Source organism: Lampetra fluviatilis, chromosome 62 (assembly GCF_964198595.1).
Source record: "Lampetra fluviatilis chromosome 62, kcLamFluv1.1, whole genome shotgun sequence".
Lineage (NCBI taxonomy): Eukaryota > Metazoa > Chordata > Hyperoartia > Petromyzontiformes > Petromyzontidae > Lampetra > Lampetra fluviatilis.
This window is the reverse complement of record NC_136336.1, coordinates 8,087,418-8,104,683: the sequence shown is the minus strand read 5'-3', so window position 1 is coordinate 8,104,683 and position 17,266 is coordinate 8,087,418. Positions and strand designations below refer to the sequence as shown.

The 17,266-nt window shown below is 47.1% G+C and overlaps 1 protein-coding gene across 2 annotated transcripts; it reads right to left on the bottom strand.

The window, feature by feature from the left end:
* Window positions 1-472: 472 nt before the first annotated feature.
* Window positions 473-16,409, bottom strand: LOC144951412 (uncharacterized). Of its 2 annotated transcripts, XM_078881652.1 has the most exons (10): window positions 16,313-16,350; window positions 13,554-14,628; window positions 10,788-10,907; window positions 8,961-9,107; window positions 7,684-7,894; window positions 7,335-7,418; window positions 6,110-6,862; window positions 5,605-5,760; window positions 4,659-4,844; window positions 473-3,765 (listed from the first exon to the last, which is right to left on the bottom strand). In XM_078881652.1, exons 3-10 carry the CDS (start codon window positions 10,872-10,874, stop codon window positions 3,692-3,694), a joined length of 1,698 nt encoding a protein of 565 aa, XP_078737778.1. In that variant the 5' UTR covers window positions 10,875-10,907; window positions 13,554-14,628; window positions 16,313-16,350; the 3' UTR covers window positions 473-3,691. The 2 variants fall into 2 exon arrangements, with proteins under 2 accessions (XP_078737778.1, XP_078737777.1); XM_078881651.1 differs by lacking the exon at window positions 13,554-14,628 and having other exon boundaries at window positions 16,313-16,409.
* Between the last annotated feature and the right edge of the window lie 857 nt (window positions 16,410-17,266).

Here is a 17,266-nt window from a genome sequence, read left to right as displayed (position 1 = left end):
CTCTGGTTCAACCAGCTACGGCATCGGACGGGAAGCTGTAGGTGGGTGCTTGGCATTGTTCGGACATCTTCGAGCTAATTTCAACACGCAGACCTCGTTTTTGGAAAGCAAACCTTGACGAGCTGGAGACAGCCAACATGGTGGCGTGTAGCAGAGTATCGACAAGGCTCGACGGGACGGGAACTGCAAGATCCGACCATGTCCCCGTCCAGTGCTTGCAGAGCTGGATTGGCTTCCGGTTGCCAAACGAACACATTTTAGGTTGAATTCATTATATACACAAAGTGCTGCCTACAAATTAAACATTGTCTCGATCTCGTAAAGGAGCACAACACCGTCTTTAGAACTACTCGTGTTGAATGTGTGGTCTTTCCCCCATACCTATTGATTAGCACGGTTGACTACGTACGGTGCAAAAGAAGTCGAACGTACATACACACAACTCAGAGAAATTGGGAGTCAGGCACAGATAGACGACTAGAAAAGGATGAGTTTATTTTAATGCAATAAAAAAGCCTAAGATCTCCCGTTTAAAGCAACGGCTATCAGGGCTACCGCGGCCAAGAAGCACAAACTCATCTTGGAACGCGCCGCCCGCCGCCGCGGCGTAGTTCAGCATCGTGCACGCCAATAACATCGTGCACGCCAATAACATTCGCTCCTCTGAAGCCACCGTCTCCATTTCATGAGCCACACAATTTGGAAACTTTGCGGCCACATGTTCACGCCACATTACTTCAGGAGCGATTTTGCAAAAAAATCTAAATTAAATCTTAAGTGGTATTTTAATCCTTCACGCAGTAGTGGGGGGGGGGGTCGCACTTTCTACGAGATCAGTTGTATGGCAGTCAAACCAGTTATAGATACTTACGACGTAAGCTTTCGCGACCTACATTGTTAGAAATAATGATGGGTGACGTCGCGAAAATGTAAAGTTTTCATACACCCACCTCCACCAGACAGCCAATTAATAAGGTTTGTCACATGAACAGAACGTGCCAATTTATCACCAATTCAGCACACCGTTGTACTGAGCAGAGCAAACCCACATTTACAATCGAGTACTCAATTTACACTTGACGTATACTCAGTTGTGATGTTGGGGGTTTGCCACGTCAAGAGAATAACTGCACTTGTGACAACTGTTTTTATTTTCGCAGTCATTGGTGACGAGGCCGAGACCATTAACTCGCTACAATTTAAGGAATCGGTTTAACCAACGGCAGCTGCCTCAATTCTGAGCCCGGATCTCAGCGGTGCTGACTTGGCACCGACCGAGCCACGGGGCCCCTCCCCCCACATCAACATAAACGTCGTTTGGGGACGTCTCACCAGCTACTCAATTGGAGCAGCGCTGACTGCGGGTGGGCGAGACAGGCCAGGTTAACATATCTCTTGGCCGAACAACCCAATGCATGACCACCTTCCTGCAGCATATATTCTTGAGACCCAGTTGAAGATATCCGTCTTAGATAAATTACATGACAGTTGAATAACTATACTGGGCGTTTGCACATCGCGGGCAGCACAGCTTGTAGCGCGGCGTGTATATACATGCACACCTACACGTGCATACGAGACAGGTCAACCCGTTTTGAGAGCAGGATGTTTAAAAGGTACACAGAGCGAGGTGGGTTGCTAGCAGAGATTGATTTTACTGTCAGAGCACAGAGCTCGGGCCGGCTGAAGCCATGGGGTTGAATCAGGGTCCGGCCCTCCCAGAGTAAAGTAAAGCAGGTTGTTGTGTGTCGACTTCCATCACAAGCAGACGTTCTCAAGGTGAAGGCGAGGAGAATTCAGATAAGACATTTTCAGGACCATGAAAAAGCCACTGCGCCACATGGGAGTTAAAGTGACGTAGAGTTAATTGTGAAGGCCACACAAAACTCGAACTAATGTGCATTGATTGTACCGAGAAGCACTGTCAAATACATCTGTCTGGCACTCGATTTCACTGTAGACATTTCAGTGCACATATGCAGCAGTGGGCACACAATAGCAGTTAATGAATACGTACAGAAAGCTATTAGCTGTCTAAAAGTCACTGAAAGCAGACAAATCAATTAAGAGAAACGAAAGTCGACTTGTGTTGTCTTCCAGTCATTCCTCAACGTGCCTTAAGGCTGCAGCGGTTTTCATCGACATGTATCAAAAAGGAACATTCAAAATTGTATGCCAATTGGACTTACTGGCATGAGATGAAGATCATGGGAGGAATACATTTGAAATTTAAACTCTTGCACAGACCAGAAAGTGTTCTACCCCCTCTTAAATGACAGCATTTGGAAGATGAAATTACAGAACTTCTCGGTTCACCTCAATGATCCGTTAGCCACACTTGGGACATTGTTGCACTCGATCCATTGCCCTGCTATGAAGAGGTTCGTTACATTGCAGTCGAACCTCCATAAGTCATTCCTAAGGGCTGGAAATAAGCAGAATTAAACGTATGTATGTAGACCTTCTTTCGCACCATATGTAGCCAATCATGCTAAACGATGGGTGTTGTGGGAGACACCGGGGACAGGGATGAGACCAACATCTCTCGAGACTTGAGGCCCCGGGTTACAATTGCAAGCGGGTGGGTACCTGGGTTTGAGCTGGGACCTTGAAGTGACGACATACAACATTAGCCCCACGAGTCACCTGGCCAAGTCGATGTATGAATGCGTTTAAAGGCCGCCACACAAATTGTTAGAATGCTCGGAAAGCGCTAAATTTAAAATCATTAACAACATCGTTACACTTATTACTCTCATATTAGTAACCATTAACCCTAATGCACCCATTTCATAATTTATATGCAAAAGATGGCAAAATTATCGTCATAAACAATGGCGGAGCCAAGATTTTCAGGTATGGAGGGGGCAACCCCTCCAGCAATGAAAAGTGATAGTTGTTAGTAAGTAAGGACTTGTCCCTTGCTTCTTATTCAGTTTCTCAGTTTTCGACGCGTGTGCGGCAATGGTGCAGCCATCGATCAAGGGTCAAATTCGAACCGTGTTGTGTGATCAGCATCGCGCTCGCTGAAGGCATTTGCCTGCAGGCAAGTCGTGTACTGTATACGCAACTGCGCACAATTCTGTGAGTCACTTATAACTGCTTTGCCGCTACTTATTGCCAATTATGGACTCAGACTATTGTCCTATCATCTCATAGAGTCCCTGGCACGTAACAATCTGCTACACAGTGGCAGTCGCAAAATGCGGATATATTACTAATAAACCCCAATGATCTGATCGAAATTAGGGATTTCGATCATATTATTGGGGGGGCACGTGCCACCCCACCCCCCCACTGGCTCCGCCACCAGTGTTCATAACTATTGGAAGTAAATTTTGTAAGTTACAGAAGATTTATCTCAACAAAAATGTGAAACTCTTCCCCCCAAGTGGGTGTAGGCACGCAAGATCGGCGACCATGTCAAAGCAGCGATGCCCAAAAAGAAAACTCCCAAGAACGAGCGTATAAAACTCCTACACTCTAACGTTTCACGAATTTCTACTACTTAATAAACAAATGTGGTCGGGCACAAAGCACACAGCTCGCCACCGAAGATAACGCCTGCCAGTTTACCCTTCGACGGTCGCTAGTGACTCCGGTTCCGATTTTGTTTTGTTTCACTCAAATATAGCCGTGGGTGGAGTCGAAGAATGAACAACTCTTTGTACAACCACACAGCGGTCGATCCTCAGTAGTACCGCAGGTCATCCCTCCGGTTGTCCCAGTCTCCATCTCTCGACTCCCTCTTCGAGTAATGTTTGTCTGCAAATTATTCAAAGAGACGAACAATTACGTAGATGCAGAATCACAGTACAACAATTTATGTTTCTGCAGTGTCCTCTAGTTTTACATGACATTTATTATATGAAGGTTCTTATCATTATGCTCATTTACCCAAGAAAGCCTCACCGAGTCTCAAGACTTTTTCCCAGGAGGGTCCTGCCAGGTTCTCAGCAAGGGGCGATCTCGCTGCTGTAACCCCAATCGCTTCACGAGAGAGCAATGTGTTTCATTGCAAGGGCCCGCACGCCCCTGGTGGAACTTTAGTGCGGAGCCCGACAATACACAAATGTGAACACCCCAACATCGTCCTGATGTCAAACACCAATTGTTTCAAATGTGTGGCGGCCCTCACACGGATGTCTTATCGGCGAAAGTGACCCCCACTGTGAAAATTAGTGAAGAATACTGAAGGACTAAAACAGCCAGAGCAAGGAGATGCCGCCTCTGAATGGGGGGGGGGGGGGGGGCACATGGAGGGCAGGACACTGCTGTTAACTCTTCACAGCTGATCCCATCTAATCTGGGAACCTGGCAATGGCAGGATGATATTTCCAGTTACCAAATGTAGGTTTTTGTAGGTGAGATGCAGGATGTGTCTGCTGCATCTTGTGTGAAACATGTGGAACAAAAATATTGCACTCAAGTCTCCTTTAATTCTGCAAATTTTAACCCAATATCAAAGGGACCCACTTTTACAGGATTAAAATAGTGGCTGGCTGCAGGATGAATTAAGAGTTGAAAAACACATTGAATGTGAAACGGTTAAAGGGACCCTTCCCCTCCTTTTCACCACGAAGCCCGCGTAGAATCAGCTCTGTCGTCCTAAGATGCGAGCGAGGCAATAGGCGTGAAAGGAACTCCAAGACTCTAACCTTCTAGGGCCTGCGGGTGCCGGCTCTGCAGGTGGTATATCATCGCCGGCAGACTGTCTCCCTTGTATTGCAGCTTCACGCTACACAGGCAGCAGCGCATGCCGCTGCCCAGCAGCTGGAAGTGTGACCACACGTCGCTGCGCGCCAGCTCGTTGGAGCTGCTCGGCTGCCAATCCTCGCGCTCATCTGTAACGAATAAGAGGGGGGAGGGGGGGGTAAAGTGTCACATTTATTTGGCACTTAAGCCTTGTACGTTCCGGAACGCACCAGAAGTCTGCACGCGATCATAGACGGCCCTTCCTTGGGATTGGACAAGGCCCAGGGCCAGGCTCGAGGCCCATCTGGACATCCACAATTGAGGCTCCGACCTCAGGCGTCGTAAGATCTCAGTTTAACACAGAGATTTTCTCGACCAATATCATCCATAATATAAATCTGGCTGTCCGCCTGATGATACAAATAGTAATTACTGGCAAAACATCGTACTCAGATTGTAAATGTTGTGGATTTGCTCTCCAACACACCGGTGTGCGGTACTAGTAACGAATTGGCATGTCCTATTGAACCGCAAAATTTTGCCACAAAACTGTAAATAATCTCAACTATTCTTTTATTTTTGCCAGGTCAGGCCCACTGAGCTATGTAGCTCTTTTTCATAAGCGATCTGGCCACAAACGCTCGCTCAACGAAGTGGCTTTTCACGTGGAAATGTCACGTAGCCACTCTAAACGCATATTTATAATATGGAGGGAAAAATCGGGATACCCGGAGAACAATCGATGCGACCACAGGGAGAGAGAACACACGCAAACTCCAAACATACAGGCGTCGGAGTCGGAATCGAACCCACAACCTCCTGCATAGCAGGCGAGGTGGTGAACATCTCCTAGCCAGTGGCGGCCAGCTGCTCAGCCATGACGAGCACATGTGCGCGAGCGCTACCCACCCTGCATGTTCCTGTAGAGCCGCGAGGCGCCATGAACGCCGCCGCCGTCGCCAGCCTTGCCCACAAGGAAGCCCTGTTCGGTCGTGCCCCCTCCGTAGGCGCTCATGTCCCCGTACTTGTTGTAGCTGCCGCTGTAGGGGTTCTCGGTCCCATTTCCTAAAATGGGAAGGGCGAGGTATCAGAGTTAAGCGTTTACATGGCCATGTGCCGACTGGAGTGCAACTGTGTAAACCTGGCTGGTGTGTACTGGCTGGAGTGCAAGCATGTGTGCTAGGGTGTGTGTGCGCTCGCTGGTTCTGGCAACCCACCCGGTCATGTGCAGTGCCGGCCTTCATAGGTGCTCATGTGCTCGCTAGTAGCACTTGCCCCTACAGTCTGTCAAGGCTATAATATTGAGGGTGTCTTTGTAATGTGCGTGTTGCAAGGTAATAGTTAACCCCAAACCCCCCCACCCACCCCGTGTTTGTGCATGCGTGGGAGCTCATTGCCCCCTTACTCGCCGCACCGCTATTGCCGCTGCCGTTGAAACCATCGCGGCCGTGACCGCTCATGGTCCCCATCATCTTCGGATCGTAGGAGCTGCACGCGGCCGAGCCAGGCCCCGCACCAGGGTTGGTGATCCCGGCTCCCAACGTGTTGGCAAGGCCCATGGCGTTGGTGATGCTCATGGCCGGCATGGCCGCGGCGGCGGCAGCGAGGGCAGAGGCGGACGCTTGCGTGTTGGGCATGAGGAGGCCCTGCAGCGTCTGCACGGCCTGCAGCACCTGCAGAGCCTGCAGCGCCTGCATGCCGTTCACTCCCGGCAAAGCCGGGACAGACGGCATTCCCGGCATATTCGGTGGCGGTGGCGGCGGCGGCGGCATCCCCGACATTCCCGGTGGCCCTTTCATCCCCTGTGCCCTTGGCATTGCCGACATGCCGGGCATGCGGGGCGGGGGCATGCCCTGAAAGCCTGGTGGGCCGAACATTCCCTGCATGCCCTGCATGCCCGACATGCCCTGCATGCCCTGCATGCCCGACATGCCCTGCATGCCCTGCATGCCCGACATGCCCTGCATGCCCTGCATGCCCGACATTCCCTGCATGCCCGGCATACCCGGCATGCCCTGCATGCCCGACATGCCCTGCATGCCCTGCATGCCCTGCATGCCCGTCATGCCCTGCATGCCCTGCATGCCCTGCATGCCCTGCATGCCCTGCATGCCCTGCATGTGGGGCGGGGGCATGTTAGACGAGGGCATGCCGTGGCGATCGCGCCCTGCAACGGCACATGGCGTGGCACGGGTGAATGCCAGCGGGTGAGGGTGGCGCGACAATTGTACGTGACAAAAAGCACTTCTTTCACACCGTACGTAGCCAACCGTGCTCATGGGAGTGCAGTGCTAATTGGGGGTAACTTTTACATGAGAAGTGATTGGTGGTGATCGTTCTGTGTACGTTGAGGAAAACCAAAACCTTAAGATTTGAACAGTCAAGGAAAAAAGTGAATCCTTTTCTTAAACTTGTGATGTCTACAAGAGCAAAGTTAAGACAAAAGCAAGCCCTGAAAATACATTTGTAAAACTTAATATAACGTACATACACGTTTAAACGTATATCTGAAAAATACCATTGGGAGTTGAGGTGCAGTAAGGCAAACACACGTCCTCCCAAAAACTCCCGAGAGGCTACGCGCTACCGGGGCAAGCCGAGAACGGTGCGAGTGACCGTGTGCGGAGGTGACGACTCACCGCCGCCCATTTCCTTCTGCTGGTGCTCGGTCCACACCTTCTTGACTTCCACTTGTTTGTTGTTGATAATGTGGTATCGTTGCTCTGCGCACAAGAAACGGCAGTCGTTAAAATGTTAGTGCACTTGATTCGTGAGAATGGCGTCAGGTTACATGTTTAAAGGAATCCATCTGTGGCCGCACAAATGCCGTCATTGCATTGCGCGCTTTCAGATGCACTTCTGCGGCCATCTGAAATGCTCTTGCTTTGAATATACGGAAGCCACTGAAGCTATGCCCTTTTAAATCTAGATTTAACTAATTTATTTAGAACCGAGAGGTTCAATATCATAATCATCACAGCGACTCACGGGTGCACTTGTCGACGCAGTCGTGGTCGTTGAACGACACAAACCCGAAGCCGCGGGAGTTCCCGGTCTTGGCATCCTTCATGACGAAGGCCTCGAGCACGGCGCCATACGACTCAAAGTACTCGCGCAGATGAGGGCTCGTGATCTCGCGGCCCAGGCCGCCAACAAAAATCTTGGTCACCTTCTCCTGTGAGCCGGGCATGCGCATGTTCTGTAGGAACAGTGGTGGGGGACGGGGGGGTTAGGGGGCAAAACACTACATAGCATTCAAAGATCCCTCAAGACTGAAGGGGCAAGTGCTGCTAGTGGGCACCGATGAAGGCCGGTGCACGAGGGGTGAAGTGGCCAACACTACCCAGCACACACGTTTGCAATCCAGTCAGCACACACCTGACAGCACACACGCGTCGAGTCCAACCAGCACACACTTGCATTCTTGCCAGCACACACCAGCCAGCGCACACACACACACACACACGAAGACTCCAACCAACACTCGGCATGGCATTCGTACAAACACAAAGATTCCCTCAATGGTAGTGCAGACTGTCAGGGCAAGCACCGTTAGCAACTACCTATAAAGCTCTGCCACATGTGGCCAGATCTCAACATTCAAACAGCCACCATTGGCCAATAAGTGACGGTGACATCACCATAACGCTTATGCCAGAACAGGTCTACTTTTTTTTCGTGACTTGTTAAAAACCCGTGCTGGCAGGTGGGGGGGCGTAAGAGACAGATCCAAGTGCTATGGGTTAACTGACCAATACGACTGGCAGATGCACACACTTGCGCCCCCCACCGTATCACTTGGCGTGCCGCTCATTGTGAGCATCGCTGCTCCTCCCTCCGTAGTTACTGGATGGTGACTGCAACCAATTGCCCAGTAGCATCTTTCACGAGCCTCCTCCAGAGGACGATCGTGGCAGCGCTTGTGACATGCCACCTTCAGCTCCACATCCTCCTATACCGCGTTAGTCCGTCTCTTCTCCAGCCCATGCTGCATCCATTTTGCCCACTCTATCCAGCCATACAGAAGCTACTTGGGCATGCGGTGGCTGGGCATGCGGGAAAAATGATCCAGCCAATGCAGCCTCCTTGCCTTTGGCAGGAGCTCGCTGATGAGACCGTGCAGAACGTACGCACGCACGCACGCAAGGCTGCTGTCCTATTCTAAACGTCGAACTTATTTTGCAACGAAAGAGCCTACCGTGCTAGTCGGAGGTGCGGGGAATGACAAATTAAACAAAAAAAAGAAGAGCGAGTGATGCAGGCACCTGCGCACTCATGGCACGCTTGGCATCCACCACGACTCCGTCGATCATGTGCGGCCTGTTCCTCATAGCCTCGTCCACCTCCTCCACGCCAGAGTACGTCACAAAGCCACATTTGCGCGACTTGTTCGTGCGTGCGTCTTTCAGAACCTGATCACAAGGCCCAAAGGGAAGCGGGGAGAAGGGCGGAGTTAAGGGAGGGGGTAAGAGGCATCAAGGAGGACGGGAGGGGTCGCAACCAGAACCAAGGGGGCAAAGCTATTGGATGAGCTACTCACGGTGTGTCACTCATAACCCTTCCTCTCATATTGCTACCAGGCATTTAACAATTCACCGATTTTACGCATCGTAACAATTCAATAGCTATGATTAGATTACAGAATCAATTACTTTTACCATCTCATTTGGCCTTGTTTGTACACGGCTATTGTTTGCACCGATACCTCAATGCAGTATTGGCATATCATTCGAATTAACAGTCAGTAATGTATAACGATGCAAACTATATGATGCATCATCAATGAGCGCATAAATGTAATTAATGAGAAGAATCTATGCATCAGTACTTTCTCATCTGTCTAAAATTAAGATCACCTCACCGGTTTTCATTATCGCACGTCAAATTATGCCAGATAATTATCTTGTCAGTACCACATGACATAGCAAACCTTTGGCAACTTAAATGTAAATGGCCAATAATTCAGCATTTAATTCACCTTACACATTTCTTCATACAGCTCGTATATGAATATCCACTTCATTTTCAGAAGCTCAGTGGAAGATCGCTCACTCTCTTCTGCTGCCTATAAGATCTTACTTTCTCTATATCATGAAAAATGATTAAAAAGGCTTCAAATCAAGATTAATATATCCTGAATTATAAAATACTATTTTTCCATTACTATATCATTGCCCATGGACTTGAAAGCAAAATTTGGGGTGCACCTTATAACCAAATGATATTATTATACCGGGTACAAGTTGAAGGGGCATTTTACTTTCCAGTGTCCAGTAATCCAGCGAGTATAGCCATATGCATACCGTTCCTGCATCTTGAGATCAAATGTATATACAGTCGTACCCCGGTATACGACCGCTTTGGAATACGTCGAATTTGGTACACGTCGTGTTTTGACGAGAGAAAAATGTCTTGGGATACGACGTCTTGCTTGGGATACGACGCGCTTGCTAGAACTTGTATGGGTCGGGATGAGTCACCGCGTACAGTACCCGCATATACAATACTGTTACGGCTCTAACAAGCCGTAGCAGTATTGTGTGGAATGACCAAAGTCACACTTCAGGGACATTCATAGAAGATAAAACAAACTTATATGGACCGGTTTTTAGTAAAACTCAAACCTGGTGAGCCTCAACCAGGTCCAAGTCAAGAAAAAAGACAGAAAGAAAAAACCCCCCAGAATATCAGCTTCCTGAAGTTTTAATGGAAAGGGACTCTCCTTCCAAAAGATAACATCTCCTCCTCCTCCTCCCCACCATCCTCGTAGGCTATCAACTGCTCTCAGCAAGGTAAAGTGATGTTCAATTTTATTTTTATTTCAATGTATTTAAATGTATGTATGCATTTTAGTAATTAGTGTCTAAATTATTTTATACAACCCCATTAATGTATAATGACATAAAAAATATAATTTTTTATACTCTGGAACGGATTATTTCCTTTCCCTTTATTTCTTATGGGAAAATTCGTTTGGTATACGTCATTTTCGGTATAAGTCCTACCTTCTGGAATGAATTAACGATGTATACTGAGGTACCACTGTAATTATCTAAACTACATTTGTATGACGAACGCGCACACACACTCACCACGGCATGCACCACCGTGCCATACTTGGAGAAGTAGGAAGTCAGCGTGTCGGTTTCGGTGTCGATGTTCAGACCACCTATAAACATTTTGCGCACAATGTGCCAGTCTTCCTTTACGTCCTGACAGGTGATAGGTGAGAAGGGAATGCAGGGGTGGCAAAGAGGCGAGGGAGTTCAAAGGGCATCGTTAAGATCGGCAAAGCACCACCGGGAGCCTCAACGGAACTTGCGAGCAAGCACACGATCTTGCGTCGGACATCAGGGCTGCAGCAGAGGAAGCCCTTTCTCCGCTCGGCTCCTGCATGAGAAACGCTGTTCGGTCGCCGCGCCGCCTGCCAGTACGCCCCCCCCCCCCCTCGCTTGCGCAAGAGGCAGACGAGCGGTGGTGCGGGGGGCGGCGCCGACTCTCCCTTCCTGCTCCCGTGTCCACGTCGAGAGCGGCTGTGTCGTAAAACGCAAGCGCAGCAGGGAGAGGGGGTTGGTGAGGTGGGAAAGGAGGAATCGCGTGGGAAGCCGGCTTCCCTGCGAAGTGGCAAGTCTCACATCGGAGCATCTCCCTGCTCCAGACAAACGAGAAGCAGCGCATCTCTCCAACGACAGAACAGTTGGTCGTAGAGTAGAACGTATCCAACTTGCTGGGGACTGGGGCATTAGCGGACACTTGAAAGGTCCGGATCTGTGAACACCTATACAAAATGAGTTACATTAAATACTGCACTGGGTGTGGATGGGTAAGGGTGGATATGTGGTCGGATATGCGACGCTGTATTTGTAGTGGAATTTAAAGTCTCTATAAGCATGACGACCGTTTTGAACACTCACAAAACGGCACAAATTTTGACCATATTCTAGGAAAAAATCCAATTGGAAAGTGATAAAAAGGCCCAAATTACATGGTCGAATGTTCCTGTTGGCTAAGATTTTTGGCAAAAGTGTGCCAATGTTTCAATCGGCAAAAAATTCATTAAATTGCTGAGACGATGTGCTTTAACCATTTAATCTCGGTATGAATCAGGACCCTTATGGATAACAGCAAGACTGCCACAAGGCAAGTAGCAATTCAACCATCTCTAGCGATTCCAATTAATTGTCACGATCCAGGTTCGTGGTTTTAATTAATAATTCTCATCTCATTGTATTCGTTCTGACTTGCTCCGTCTCATTTGGATAGTTTTTTTTTTCGATCCAATAGCCTGAATGTCACATGAGCATATCATTTTGCCTAAGTCGTTTAAGTGGTAAAATAAGTCTCGTGTATAATTTGATGCAAGCAAGAATGGATTTCAATCAATTAACTGCTTTATCATTAGATGCTTAAATGCCATCCATTGCTGCATATCACAGGATTTCTCCAGCAACACTCACGAGTTTGAAAAGCAAATTAACTTAGAAATCTTCACCTATAATGACTGCATTAATAATATACAAGCCGAGAACAGATATTACTTAATTGTTGGTACAACCTGCATTAGATGACTTCCAATTTATTTGTGGCCAACAAGAGTGAATTGTGAAATAACTATTTTAAATGAGCGGGTTATCAAATAATCGACTCTTATTAGCCATATGAATAAATCGGTATTACTCAAGTTTTGCTACCATAGCTGGTACCAATTTCAGCACTAGTCAATCAGCGAGTGAGCATTTCCAACTAAAAAAAACAAGCTGCGCACACAAACAGCAGCTGTTGTGCAACGCGACTTCATTTCTCTGGGAAGGGTGCTGGCTCCGTGCCTGGCACCGGGCCGGGTAAGACGGCCCATGTTGCCACAAACTGAAGAGGCCGACTGGCCCTGGAAGCAGCCCCTGAAGTCACGGGATCAAGGTTGAAGCAAGACGAGCACCCTCTGTGAAGGCACCCGCTTGGTTTAACGTCCGATTGTGTTAGTTAAAAACAGCATCACATCAATGTTAACCCACTGTTAGATGAAGACCTATCAACGCTACCAATGATGTGTTGGTAATGGGGGTTGACCTTTCTTCACCAGGCTACTCGGTGTTGAATCTTGATTTGAAGATTTCGTGACTGCAGGAGTCCATACTCTTTGGTTCTTTGGGTAAAGTTACGTAGGTAGATATATTATTTTATTATTATTCATTTTTCTACCAACGTGACTTTACCGAAAGCACCAAAGAGTATCGAGCACTCGGTGTTGTTTAAGGGAAAGAAGCACCAAGGACCGACTAACATCACTCATCGCTGATGGAAGTTGGGGATCAAATTCAGGAGCGAGGGTCAGAGTGCAGGCATGACGTAAACGTTGAGCAGAAAAAACCCCTCAAATACTTAAAATAATTGGAAGACAATACAGTAGTCCCAAATCAGTCAATTATATTTCTTATTTTTATCTATACACTGTGAATCCACTGCTGGATGAGGCCATGTCGGTCCAGGGAGTTGTGTGACCGACCATATTACAGCATGATGGTTAATATGCGCATTGGTGCAACGCCTCAGGACCAGATAGGTCAGACATCACTCCATGGCCACAGACGTTGGCCATGGCTGGGAATCGAATCCCAGCAGCCAGATTCACAGCATGAACCCCGCATCATCTGTAAACGTGAACACTTCCAAGTTATTTCGCCAGCGTTTGTTGTTAATGCCGATGGTGGCCAATCATTTTCACAACCTGTGCATCCACGTCGGGCCAAACTCGAACGCCACATTTTCAATTATTCACGTTTGGTTTCACGCTAAACAACCTCACACACCACATTCTTGTAATCCAGTGACATTCTCACAGCGCAAACTACGGTCCTTACATGGTCGCTTTAGAGGACTTGAAGCCAAACTTCTTCGCAGTCCCAGCAGTTGGAGTGTTTTGATGATTTTCAGTTTTTGTACACTTTGTTTAGACTTAATGTTACTTTTGAATTTGAGAAAATAAAAAATGTAATCTTCCATTTCAATTCTTCTACATTGTTTTAGTTTGCAGTGCCCAAACGGTAAGCGGCAATAGCCACAACAAGGACTCGATATAAAGCAAGCGACAATGAGTAGTGGAACATCAAAATACTGTACACACAGCCGCCGTTTTCCACAACGCGCATTGCACCATCGCTTGCGAGAGCCAATACAGAATCCCGCGAGCAAACAGGCCACGCAATTTCAACCACTGCAAAAACTTAAGCAAAAACAATTTCCTTGCAACTGTTTTGCTCGACTTTTTGCATCATTTCAGCGAGCTCAAAGGGTTTGTGGAAAACGGCTTCATAAACTCCAGGGGGCCTCGCAAGCGCCACATGCACGCCACATGAATATTTACATTCTAACAAAATCCTAAATCATACCATTAAAGTCCATTTTTGGTTGTCAGGAATTGGTTGTCATAATACATTTGTAAAATGCATATGCTGTGTGTGTTCAGCCTGTCACAGACACCATGAAAATTTACTTAAGCATACACACAAAAGGTTACATACAATACATAGAGCTGTACATTAAGCTATTAATGTACACACAAGCAATTATGCATGCAAGCTGTAACCATATAGGTCTACGACACCAAAATGTTTATTTTGACATTAAAATTTTGGGATAAGGATGTGGTATTTCAGCATTATTGCCTACGAGTAAAAGTGTGTTCATGTCCACGGCCACAAATCGTGGATTTGGTCATTAATCGCTGCCAAAGCGAGTGCATGAGAGTAATGTTGCTTCTTGTTGTAGTTGGGGGATCTGCAAGTGCCCGAACTCGTCACCACCGCAGTAGCGGCCACGTATAGGAAAAGGCGTGACTGCATTTGCGAAGCCCCCTGACACTTAGAAAAAACATTCATCTTATCTATGTAAGTAGACGTAGCATCAGTAGATGTAAAAACTCCACAAATACTGTACCTTCAATAAGAAAAACACAAGAAAAATTACATTAGTAGAAACAACTCAAACGGTAAATAACGGTAGTAACTTGGAAACAATACCAATGCAGCTCCACCCCTGTACCTTAACAATCATGCAAGCACATTCAATAGGCAATGATCATTACGATAGCGATTTGAGGTCTTAAGGTGAAACATTACCATACCTCCGATGAGCACGATTGGCTACATACAGTGCAAAAGAGATTCAACATACATTACCTGGGCGCATACGCTATGAGACATTATTAAAAGCACAGTAACATTGCATGTAAAGTATTCACAAGTGTATACATTTAAAATATCACAGGTCGTTAAATATGGATATATGTAATGTGAAAAACAGTTCAAGGTAGCATTAAAAATACATTATTGACCATAGTGGTGCAAAGAATCCAAATAGGGTAGATGTAGGTATAAATGTATATTGCACATTTACTACCCTTTAATACAACTCTTACGTGATAGTAATCTGTCATATTGATGAACTTCGCAGTGTTAATTAAAGGGTATTTGGTAGTAATATCAAAAATGTTACTGAAAATAGTAAGGTTGGAGTTATGACATTTTCTATATGTAATTAGATAATTTAAATAATTATAATGTATTAGATGCTACATACGCAATGCCTCTATTTTTCTCATTATATGTTCATTATTTAGTTTTCGACCGGTTCTGTATTCCTGTAGTAACATGTAAAGCACGCTCTGATACTTGCTGTTTGTATCGCGATCAATGCAACCACGATTGTAATTAAGATGTGTACCGTATAATCTCTAACAAGTCGCCATGAAATAAGAGCCTGACCGCTCATTGGGTACTTCCTGCTGAAATAAATAAAATCTAAGGCTGAATAATTGACCTCATACAACATACTGCTAGCTCTTCATTCACGCAATGTGACGAACTTTTGGTGGTTTTTAAACGTAATCGTCATCTTTATCCAATAACTTTTGCGGGTGTCGGATCTGGGCTGCGATGGAATCGGTGTCGTGCTTCGCGAGTTGCCCAAATGTCCCATTGTAAATCGCTCCCCTACGGTGGAGTTTAACGAACCCGGCATGGAATTAGCGGCACTTTTTTCAAAGGCGAGCATTTTACAATGAGAAGTTAACGAGAAGAAACGGAGGCATCACGGAATTGGTATCCATTGTAAGCAAACTAAAACAATGTTACTTGAGAACATGGTCTAATACGACCACGGGTAAACCACATCGCGCTAAACTGACAATGTAAGGCTAAAACAAACATCTAGTTTAACACAAATGGGAAGAATAATTGTTTATACAAATACGCGAAAGAACCAGCTCCGACAGATGGAACTGGGGCCTCGCCTGAACGGCTCATTGTAATATGTACGAACGGAAAATACGTGTAAGCACCAATTAAGCGAAACAATGTTCATCCTTTTATAACAGAAGCGCTAAGATCGCTTCACAGCTCGTACACTTTGTCAATGAAGAAGCTCGCGCCCTGAAGCGAGGCCTACTTGGTGGTTGCGGCGCTAGGCCGCAGGCTCGAGTTTAACTCGTTATTTATTTATTTGTCTCCGGTCGGGAGGCGCCAGAAGAGCGGAGCGAGAGCCAGAGCAGAGCGCCTCTCTCTCTCTGTCTGTCTCTCTACGTCGTCGCCTTGCTCCTGCGCGAGGCTCCACAGACACCCACCGTCATCGTGCCAAGACACCACCAACACCAGCCCTAGCCTGAGCCTCGTCTTCTACACAACACGACACAACTTTATTGATACGGGTCGATGACGTCATCACGGACATTTACCCCTCTACGTGGTGACCTCACGACGCGATAGTTTGCTTGATGACGTCATCACGTGGTGACCTCACGACGCGGTGGTTGCTTGATGACGTCATCACGCACATTTACCCCTGTACGTGGTGACCTCACGACGCGATAGTTTGCTTGATGACGTCATCACGTGGTGACCTCACGACGCGATGGTTTGCTTGATGACGTCATCACGCACATTTACCCCTGTACGTGGTGACCTCACGACGCGACGGTTTGCTTGATGACGTCATCACGCGATAACTTTATTGAGAGTGGTTGTACAGTGCAATTAAAAAACAAACTTCACGCATTCTTCGACAATAACCCTGGGCCCCCAAAGATAAAACATTTATACTGGGCGACTAAGTGATGCATTAGGTGGATTGTAGGTTTATCTTTTTACTTTTAATGGCCATTCGTTTAAGTAATGTGACTATTGAAGGGGTTGTCAAAATCTTCCTCGTAGCGGAGCTATTCATGACTGTCGCCTGATGAAGCTGGTTGTAATCACTGGCGAAACGTCGGACTCGGATTATAAATGTTAACCTGACAACCCTCACGAGTTGGCTGTGTCGGGTGGTGGCGGGTTTAAACGACACAACATTTATATATTTACGCGATCTACCCCCCAATACCTCTACGATGTATTAATGTTTACAGTCTAGATTCTAGAATGTTCATTCTTCATGTCGCTGGCGGAGCACAGGGCAGGATTGGAAGGCCTCGGTGGAGTCGCTGCCCCCGCGATATTGCTCGATGGATGTTCAGTATTTAAATTGTCCAAGCCCCACGGCGTGAACACGCGTCGTCTCCCACCCTCTGGCCGCTTCGTGT